This window comes from Triturus cristatus, chromosome 12 (assembly GCF_964204655.1).
Source record: "Triturus cristatus chromosome 12, aTriCri1.1, whole genome shotgun sequence".
NCBI lineage: Eukaryota > Metazoa > Chordata > Amphibia > Caudata > Salamandridae > Triturus > Triturus cristatus.
In genome coordinates, this window is record NC_140595.1 from 171,321,233 (window position 1) to 171,332,426 (window position 11,194).

The window sequence follows — 11,194 nt, forward strand, 5'->3', positions numbered from 1 at the left end:
TAATGAAGTCTTAAGCAATATTATTTTATTAGATTAAGATTCACAAATAGCCCAATGATGCATATGTTTTTCGGAAGCCACTGTTCTAATCACCAATTTGATTAATTTTGTGTGTTCGGGGGGGGGGGGAGGTCACATTTATAAATCCTATTTCTTGATACCAAGGATTCAGCATACACTTTATCAATCTTGTACATGTTGCTCCTTTTGAATAGCCATGGACGATACTCTGGATAATCTGACATATTATCCTTTGTATCTTTGTAGTGGCTTTAGTTACTTCCATCACATGCTGTGTGCATGGGCTTTTTGAAAAGGTAAAATAAACTTAAGGGTTTTTTCTAATATCATTTCTGACATTTATTTATATTTAAATCAAAATATCTTAGGCACCAAATGAACCCAAGGACATTTTTAAATCCTCCCTTTAAAATGTCATGGTACTAAATGCCACTAATTCCCTATGTCACTTCAATGTACATTTTAGAAAACTACTCAATGCAATTTGGTTCATTTCTCACACACTCCTCATACACATGAGCACTTCCTCTGTCTTCTGATGCTGTTGTCTAAATAAACATTTTTTTTTTTGTCTTTAACAAAAAATATGTATTGGTGTAAAATGGAAGGATTGGGAGAACCGCTAAAAACTGAATTATTAGGAGTAAAAAGTTACAAGGATGTCATACTCAATGTTAGCTGGGATGCTTTACTGTATGAATTGAAGAAAATATAGCTACATCTCCAGGGAATGTGGGAGGGACGCGGAAGCAACATGAAGGTTGGAGGAAAACAATACGGAGGACGTGGGTGGGGGAAGCAATAAGGAGAAGCACAGACAAGCACAGGAGGGAGGGGGCTTAGAGAAGCACCAACAGAGAGCAACAAGGAGTTTAGGTACTAAGACGTACACAAGGCAGACAGCAGGAATAAACATGTATGTTCATGGAGTGCTTAAAAGAAAAGAAAAACAACAGTGCTTGAAAAGCAAGCAGTGGAAGCAGAGATGGCAGCCAGTCAGAGACTGAAAAGAGAAACTAGGAGGGACGAACACAAGACTGACATGGGTGAATATGAATGAGAAGCGATCAAATTGGAGTGACAAGGCAAGAAAACCAATGGTAAGCAATAAGTAGACACCAAAACGCTCTATGTTTTTGGTAAACCATAATATGCCTTGCAACACATGGTACATGCACTTTTTAGTAGGTTCGACCTAAAACTGGTACTTCCCTGGTGCAAATTTAAATCAACTTTAGTTCAATCAAAAACCCCGGTCTAAAAGATGCCCAGTGTTGGCCACAAAAATGTCGGTACACAATACGCTCTTGCTAAATGCGTTACTCCCCCTCCCCTCCCCCACACAAACAAAATCATTGATTTGGCAAAAATGATCTCTTGTCCCAGCTATGCTGTGCTCAAAGACAGAATTCCCTAATTTAATATGATAAAGAATTTCCCCTCAGCAGTCTGGGCTAGTTCTCCTCAAATTAACAGCTTGGCGTAAATCAAGCCTGCCCACGCCCCATCTGCAATAAATAACCCAGTCCTCACGTATTCTGTCACAGAAATTAAGTTGCTGCCTTTTTTTCCCCTTTCACACTGAGCCCAAACGCCCTCACCTAACCCAACTCATCGAGCGTACATGCTAATATGAAGTGAAAGACAAAAAAAACACACTACAAGGACAGGAACAATAAATACCTGCTGTGACGCGCTCCGATTGGATAGCACTGTGGAATGCTAAAACAATCCTAAACGTTCATTGGGGGATCAGGGTGTCACTCGCTGGTGCTCTTTCCAGGAAGAGTGCAGGCTCACCTGAGGGGATTGAAAACCTAGACAGTGCTTTGCAGAATTGGAAGCAGTTCGGTCTGTGACTAAGTGAATCCGAACAGTTCAATAAGGAGCAAAACCAAGCAATTTATCGCAACTTACATGAAAATACAGTGTGCCCAACGGCGCTAGGACACCATGGAGACAAGCTCTATCCCTGAAGGTTTCCTTTTCACAAAAAACCTTTGAATATAGTGACCTTGTTCTACACTAGTTGTTAAAAGAAAATACGGATCTGGAGTTCCCGCGGTGTCCTTTAACTGCTTCCCTTAGGGTTACGGTTGACTAAAATGCCACTGGATTTTCAGAATTATTATAAAATGTTACACAAGGCTGCCGCTACATTGTTCCCTAACTTTAACTAAAGATAGGTGACTGTCGCTTACTTTCTAGAAGCAAGTTATTGCTTTGCTTGATATGCTGTCCTCTCCAACATGGCTGACAGTGCTTTTCAACAAATCGACAGGCGCTCCTTGTCCCTCTTCTCTTTTTAGCAAGACAGGGGAGACCCGGTCTGTTCTTGTTGTGTTCGTCAGCCCCTGGCACTTGCTGTCCACGCGCCGCTGCTTGCCTCTCATTGGTTAAACAGCTGCAGCGCAGCTGTCTAGGAGCCAATGAGGCTGGTGTGCACGCGTTGGCCACGGGCGATCACTCTCCGAGCACATGGCAGTGAAATGATAGAATAACAAGTCACTGCTTCCCCGAGACTATAAAAGGCGGCTTGCTTCCGCCTTGTGTTTACAACCTCACTGGTCATATGAACGTTCAGGTCGCTCTGTGCCAGATAGCAAGGCACTTTACATCCACTTTAATTAATTCAGTGACCTGAAATAGCAACTATTCTGACCGGGATTTGGTTAAATAAACTGTAAACGACTTAGTTAATTGGAAGAGCGCTAAATTACTTGCCTTTTATTAGCCAATTAGTGCCAACCTTTGATCCTTTATTCGTTCATCATGGTGGTGTTCAAGAGGTGCCCAAGCATGGAGGTGACGTTCAGCGAGCCCGACAAGGTCTACTGCCCAGGCGAGAAAGTGGTCGGCCGCGTCCTTGTGACGGTAGCCGAGGTGACCCGAGTTAGCGCTGTCCGGCTGCTAGCCACTGGCGTTGCCAAGGTGTTCTGGTCGAAGGGCTCGCACCAGTGCAAGCAGGAGATGGAGTACCTGCGGATCCAGGACACCCTTCAGATGGAGGACCAGGCTTGTGGTGAGTATCTGGAATAATGCGTGATGTGTCTCGTCCTGCTTAGTTTGGAGTGTGTGTGTGTAATATAGTATATAGAAATAATATCAATGCTTATCAAACATGCACATATACCTTTGTAATTTATGGATGTATGGATCGTGTAAAAATAAGACCGAAAAGCACAATTGTTTTTGGAAGAATTGGTTTTAAACTTCCTGATGATTATTCACTAGTTAAGAATGTTTGCCATGGCACATTGTATTGTGTCCATTCTGTGCAGTATATTTTTAAATAAATGTAGGCCTAAAAATCACAGATGGGGTGGGCATTCATGCTAGTACAGCATATTGTTATACGTTGTTTCATTGTGAATCCCCAAGTACAGGGACACCCTTAAGTATTCGCACAAGGCTCGCCCTGCTGTTTCGAGTGATTTTCACCACACTGAAAGAATAGCCACTCCAATGTAAATATAACGAATACACGCGCACACCTCGCTTATCGTTGAAAAGCCCATCCCTATGGGAGTTGTGCATCGATTCCGCAGTGTGGCACCTTCCCCATGTATGCAGTGCAGCCATTCATTGAGCTAGGACGTGACCAGACTGTGTATGAGGCGCGAGCCTGTTGTCGCAGGGCTCGAAGTGGAATAAGCCCGCATGTGCCCAAGAGAAAATCATAGAATTGCCTCTCTAAATTTTCCGTCCCTCTGGTATTGGTGTTTTTATTAACTGGTATTTGATGCTGCTGAAGTGAGCTTATTAACATGGTAAACATTGTCAAACTCGTGTTGGCTATTCACTGAGTGATGTCCTGTTGGGGTCGGGTCGTTAGATGTGCGTTCTGGTTTATGGATGTGATTGTAGGGTTTGAACTTGCACTTTTATTTTTCCATATCAAGCACTGCGGTTGATGGATATTATTGGTGTCTATTGGCCTGGATGATATATTGTGGAAGGGGTGTGGTGCTGAGACATCTTAACTCCTTTTTGGCCATGATGATATATGGTGGAATGGTGTGGTGCTGTGACATCTAACTCCAGAGTACAGTAGAGCCTTCTGTATATGGCGCAGATGAGGTTACAGCAGGGGGCTTGACATTCATTGGATGCTTGGATGGGTTGGACTGAGGAGGGCAGCTTGCAGAGGGAGAGGCATGCACTGCAAACAGGCTTAGGAAAGACATGCACTGGCATCCGGTGGCAGAACATTGATTGGCACTAGTAAGCACTTCAGTAAAGCTTACTGATGGGGAAAGTACAACACCTGTTTTAACTTGCTGGCCTCTTGTAGGATAGATAATGGGACCAATAAGGCTTTAACGAGATGTTCAGGTTCCAAATTATTTTTTCCACTGGATTTGGGTATCAGTTGTTTGAATATAGGTGTTACTAGCTTATTCTTTGGATGTGTGAATGAATACTCCAGAGTGTATTTTAGTGCCATGTATGTGGAAGGCGTTTGGTTTGCTAATAGACGCATTTTTTTCTTTCTCCTTTTTCTGTAGACACTGACGGCTCTGTCATCTTAAGGCCTGGAAACCAATACGAGTACAAGTTCAGCTTTGAGCTTCCTCAAGGGTAGGTATCTGCATGTCTGCCATCCACTGATAATATGCAAGCTTGCATCTCTTGTTTGATCCACAGCCCAGGCCTCACCTGTCATCTAATGTCCACCTTATTTTTTCCCCTCTTGTCCTCTAGGCCTCTGGGAAGCACGTTCAAGGGAAAATACGGTTCCGTCAACTACTGTGTGAAGATCTTTCTGGACCGCCCATCGCTGCCTGCGCAGGAAGTTAAAAGAGGCTTTGACGTTGTGGATTTGGTGGACGTGAACACTCCTGATTTAATGGTAATTGTCATTGCTAAAGAACGAGTCTCCTGCTTTTCTTTGAATGTTAGGATTTTTGGAGGGTCGACTAATCTGAAAAAACCCCAAAAGAAAACATTAATGAACTCCTCTTGGGAATATGTGCTTTATTTGGGAAGAGGCATGAGGTTGCGTATAGCACACTTGCCCATCCATAACTGTCATGCAGAGTGAAATGTTACATTGTACTTCCTAGGTTGATAGCCTGAAGCTAGTGACTTATTTCCTGGGATAGTTAATAAGCAGACCTGGAGGGGAGCCAGAAACTGGCATTAAGGACAAGTCCTTTACAGGGATTTCCGAGAGATTAGAGCAGTGGGTGGCTTTTTCTAGTTCTTGAGGGCATAATATACCTGAGCACGCATTTCCCTTCAAATCCAAGGCCCTATGTGCACCTCATATTGTAGACTGACCACAGTTCTGGTTCCATAGTTAGATTCTTGTAGTGGAAACTTGGAGTGCTAGAGACATCAGTGTTGCATAGCCAGAGCGATGTGTGCCAAAGGTCAGCGGAGCAATTGAATTTGGAAACCTTGAAGCTGCAGAGAGGACTCGGACACTTTGTAACAAAAAGCTATAAAAAAAAAGCCTTTATTTAGGTTGTAACAATTGTGCGCTCTTCTCCTTTCAGTGCCCAGTTTCTGGCAAGAAGAACAAGAAGACAACGTGCCTTTTTATCCCTGACGGGAGCGTGTCTCTGAGCGCCAGCATCAACAGGAAAGGCTTCTGTGAAGGTAGGTCCCTGCGGTTGTCTCTTGTGCACAGGGGATGCTGGGATACTTTAAAGGCCATGTTATGAGTTTACCACAAGTGTCTATAACAAAAGACTTTGCTTTCTCATCTGAAGGAGATGAAATCTGCATCTGTGCCGACTTCGAGAATACCTGCTCCCGCATCGTGGTGCCTAAAGCAGCCATTCTGGCCAAGCACACCTACCTCGCCAACGGGGAGACCAAGGTGTTCACTCAGAAGTTATGTAGCGTGAGGGGCAACCACATCATCTCCGGCATGACCGACTCCTGGCGCGGGAAGAGCCTGAGGGTCCCCAAAATCAAGCCATCCATCCTGGGGTGCCACATCCTGCGCGTGGAATATTCCCTTCTGGTGAGTACCGCGCTGTCTATTACATCTCCCATATAAGCGTGATCGCCCCTGCAATTTTTGAGGGGGAGGGAGGTTTTCCTTGTGGTTGAAGGGGGTAGATTGTATGGCTGCATGACCGCAACTGTGCTTGCATGCATGAAAGAAAGGGGTCTATGGAGTCACTAACTCTCTGCCTCTGCCTGGTTTCCACAGATTTACGTCAGCGTGCCGGGATCCAAGAAGATCATCCTGGACCTGCCCCTTGTGATTGGCAGCACATCTTCGGGTCTCAGCAGCCGCGTATCCAGCATGGCCAGTCAGAGCAGCCAGATCAGCTCGGAGATGAGCTGGGTGGACCTCAACATCCCCGGCACACCAGAAGGTAGGTTCATTCTCAGTCTAGGCCTCGCGCACACGCAGCACATTTGGGGTCCAAGGTTGTTAATTAGTGTGTTAGATCATTCTTCTTGATGTCAAGGTGAAGAATAGGTTACTCCGTAGAGTTTTGCCACCCTGCCTAAAATAATAGTTTTTTCTCGGCCTGCCTTTGTAAAAATCATTTAAGCTAAAACCGCAAGTTCACAACAGAGAAGGATCATGTTTTTGGGGTGGTCTGTGGTCAAGAAAGTCCATATTCAAAATGTCTAACTTAAAGACCTCTTGTTAGACCATTTATAACTGGTAATAACACTGCTACGCATGAACAGGAGAATCTAGTCGTCAAGGTGTGTTCCATCAACGTGTTCGAGATATTCTAGTCAGTGGAAGTGAACATTGATCAGCTTTCCAAAAATAAGGGGGAGGGGGAGCTCAAACTGAGAAAAGGAATGCCCTGCTTATTGTCAATTACTTTTAACTGAATGATGCTTACCACTGCTTTGCCTCTTTTGTGCAGCACCCCCAAGCTACCTGGACATCGTGCCTGAGGATCACCGACTTGAGAGCCCCACCGCACCTCTTCTGGATGAGCTGGACAGCTCTTGCTGCGAGAGTCCCATCTTCATGTACGCCCCCGAGTTCAAGTACATGCCTCCACCAATGTATACTGAGGTGAGTGCAGCCTTCATTGTGCCTTTGGGTGTTTCGCCTCCGCTAGTGATGGGATAATGAGCGGGCGCCACCATGGGTACACCACTGCTTGGCATCCAGCATGGTCCAAAGGCACAAACGCATTTTCCCATAGACACAAAATGGCAAAACCCTTTAGTACCGCAGGCCCATAATTCCTACTACGTCAAGTAAGGTTCCTTGCCTCTTAGAGAACCTACTTATTGTACCATTAAAGCACAGGCACACTCTATAGCTAATTTTAACTGTTCTCTTTGATAACATTGTAGATATTCAAACAGCAGATAAAGGGCGCTGGTGTGAGATAGAGGGTTTTATGGTTTCCAAGTTAGGATAAAATATCCCTGGCACAGCGGGATTGATTCACGGATGCATTTGAGTATGAGTAGTAGAATTATGGGGTTACTATTTTACGAACTTAAGGTGGCTTTGTGAACAGATCTTGAAACATCCAACTTTGTACTAGTAAAATTGCAAAAAGGGCACAGTCCTTTCTCTTTATCCCAATTGTATGAGCCCACTGCCTGAATATTCCAGTTCCTATCTTTTGGGGCCCAATTCACCAAGGCATTTAATGTGATTAAGAACACTACAGGAGTACTATTTTAAGTACTCCAAAATGCCGTTGTGAATAGGCCTCCTTGTAGCTGCTTAAAGTACGTCAACAGAGGCAGTCTAGCATTCAAGTTCGGTATCCAAAAAGCCAAATCAGTGATTTTATTGAGGGATCTTGTACTGAGGCAGACAAGTAACATGTTACAGAAATGTTAATAAAAATCTTTTATTTCCTTCCAGATGGACGCCAACCAAGTGGCTAACAACTGTAACAACAACTGTGCACGTTAAAGACAACAGATCTACCATTTTTTAAAGTATATCTACGTTGCTGCACTTACCGATGCACTGCGATCAACGCAAGCACAGGGGACGTTGCCAGTGTTTTAAGCACTTAGGGTTGTGCCTGACAAAGTGCCAGTGAGCGGAGAGAACAAGGCACCGCGCAGTATGAATCTGGTTGTCCAAGCCTTGCCAACTATGATTCTCTTAGTGAAACTGATAGTCGTAAGTTCGTCTGGCCGCACTGATGGGCTTGTTTAAAAGCCAGCCTTGCTGATGCCTCAAGTCTCTATACCCACCAAAGAGCACAGGAGCCGTGAATGTGCCAAGGCGCGAGGTCACATAGACGAAAAGACTGGACTTAAATAAGTTGAGCTGGCCATGTTTGTTGGCCATGGATCATGGCCTACCGCAAGAACACGTTGAAAGTTGGGTAGAATCAACACAAAGAGTTCATTTTCGCTCCAAAAAGTTTTCTGTTCATGAAAATGCCTTTGTTACAGATTATACAGATCAATGTTTTGTTTGCTTATAAGAATGTCTATTTATACTTATGTCCACCTTTTGTTTTTATTGTTAAAAGGTCTGCATTTTCACGAGTTTTAGGCTTTGCCCTAAAGTTGTTGCTTTCTGGCACTGACTGACCACTATAGAGATTTTGAAGCCTGGTGATGTGAAAGTTTAAGTTAAGATTGGACTCTTGGCATTCCAGAAAAGAAAAGAGGAAGAGAAGACGAACTGCAGTAGGGGGAAGGGTGTGACGAGTGGGAATTCTATTGTGACCTGGAGAATGTGGAAATAAAGGAGAACAGGACGTTTGCCTTAAAAGTGGGGTGCGTTGTCGGGGAAGCAAAAGCTTTGTCGCCAAAGATGTACCTCGACCACCCTCAATATTTCAGTCCCAGAAAGCAACAAAATGGGAAAGACCGTTTAGGTGGTTTGTGCTGCTGCGTGTTCTTTCACTTTATACGACTGAATCGTTATCCGAATCTGTGTTTTTGTATTTATTTCATGAACTGTTGCCTTCGCTTCACTGTGGTTAACGAAACCAGTGTTAATGTACTTTATTTTGTAGCACTTATTTAGTTTGTACGCGTCAACTGTGTTGACCACACCTCCTCCCCTCAAGAATGTAAGCTAACATTTCATTTGACATGTCGCAGAATAACTATTTTCTCGCTATTACTTCATCTGGATGTGGTCATACTTGTTTTGTGGTGAACTGTATTGCATCTGTCTCATGGAGCCGGTGCTATAAAGGCAAACCAGGAAGCGTCTCGTGAGGAAGGGAGGGCGTAATGCATTCCGCGTACCTCCCCAGATGCTCATCGACCAAAGCTCTTGATATCTAAAGCCATAATGCCTTTGGTCCTTAGTGGCACCCCCACGTACTGTGCCCCTTGGTACAGCCCATGAGTACTGTAACGAGCTCTTACCACTTACCACTGCTTCTTGCAAGTATTCAGGGAAGTAGACCTAACGAGAAACAATGCACTTATATTTCATTTTCGTTGTATTGTACTGTATCTAAGCACTGCATGTTAAGTGACTTCACTCCGCTGCCTTTGATAATGTATTATTTTTTATTACCATTTTGTATATTTGTTTTCAAAGCACTTATTTTGTACGATATCGCCGAACAGGCTTTCTTTTGTTAAATAAACATTTTGAAAAATACGTACTTCCGGTTTGCTTGCTGTCTGAATATTCGAATACATAAGAAATAAGCAGTTGGAACATGCTCATTTGAAAGAACATAAAATGACTACATTGTCCATTTATTGATATTAGGAGCAGATAGTATTCGCTGAAAGATATCTTTCTTGCAATACAGACCCTTTGAACTTACATGGCCCATTGGTGTAACCCCGAATTCTATGCCCACGGACCCTCCATGACAAAAAGTGTGAATGGGCCACAAACCCCTCCTTTAGTTGGTTTCTTCGGCATAGCCAAAGACAATAGGTTGATGGAGAGTAACTAGGCTATGTTGGCAACGCAGGGACCTATTTCCTGTGAGGATGCATTTTTTTACACCCCCCCCCCCCCCAACACCTGGGGCGGCTTTATAGACCTATTTGATGATTAAAGCGTGTAAGTAATGTGAAAAACCCTACCATTCTCGCAATCCTGGGTACTCTCTGGGCCCTTGCGCGCGCAGTAAGTTTTCAGTCTAGCTATGAGTGTGTAAGTGACTCCCATCATTCAGATTGGGCACAAGCACGCTGCCTGGTCTGGAATGTTTAGCCCACTTTTGAAAGTAATCCCATGTTGAAGGATGAAAGCCTTGGACACCAGCCCAGAACCTTATTTGTGCAGGTGGTGGACAGTTGTGCTCATATTTGGGGACATGGATTACTGATAGCCCAGGGCTTAATTTTTGCACGTGGTGCATATATAGGGACAGGGCCTTATTTCTCGACTTGGTTCAAGAGCAGAGAAGGGGATGAGTGGAACTGGTGACAAAAAAAGAAAGCGAGGATTAAAAGAAACCTGCAAGAGCGTGATTAAGGGACAGGAAATGTGGGGCGGTGGAATCGGACCTGGCAGCTTTGGCACTCCCCAATAGTAAGAGGAGGCCTAGGATGGGGTTTATTAAACAAAAAAAATAACATTTATGCAGAATGAGAATTGAGGGCTTCAAATATCTTCCAAAGGAGTGATGGAGACCAGCAAGATCAGTCTAAGGCAACCAGGACAGAAACAAGGACTCATATCTGTGGTCTCAGGTCTCCAACTTGGTTATGCTTATTTACATTTTTATAAAGCGCTGCATGTCGCTTCGACTGCCCTTAAGTTCTAAATGTTGAGTTCATGTGTGGCGAAGCAGGAGTCCAATCTTCTATGAGGCGTTATCCTGTCCAATATTCCATACTTCTGATATCTGATGAAGTGCTCATCTGAAAAGATCCCATTTTACGAGTTCTGTGGAACTCAGATAGTTTGGTTTAGCCCACTAGAGCAGGTCTTAAATGGCGTCCCACAGCTAGGGCCTTGAACCCCCAGTAATCTTCCCCCATGCTTAAACCATCTGAAGGTATGTGGGTTTGAGATTACATGGCTGTAGATTTCTGGATTGCATATGGTGGGGTACAAGCTTTGTGTGCATCCACACTGTTGGAAACTGGGTTACTATGGTCTGTTTAAGGCCTACCCAAGGGTTGACTTGTGTGTATTAAAAAGAAAGGTTTAGGCCTGGCAAAAGATTTATTTTGCTAGGTCGAAATGGCAGTTTAAGCTGCAATGGCAGGCCGGAGAGACATCTTTAAAAGGCTTCTTAAGTTGGTAGCATAATCAGTGCTGCAGGACCACTAG

General features: G+C 44.1%; 1 protein-coding gene across 1 annotated transcript; it reads left to right on the forward strand.

Moving 5' to 3' along the window:
* The first annotated feature begins 873 nt into the window (after positions 1-873).
* TXNIP (thioredoxin interacting protein) lies at positions 874-9,556 on the forward strand. The gene is made up of 8 exons (XM_085638353.1): positions 874-3,043; positions 4,530-4,602; positions 4,726-4,873; positions 5,523-5,625; positions 5,739-5,995; positions 6,188-6,356; positions 6,870-7,024; positions 7,838-9,556. Exons 1-8 carry the CDS (start codon positions 2,794-2,796, stop codon positions 7,886-7,888), a joined length of 1,206 nt encoding a protein of 401 aa, XP_085494479.1. The 5' UTR covers positions 874-2,793; the 3' UTR covers positions 7,889-9,556.
* Positions 9,557-11,194: the final 1,638 nt, after the last annotated feature.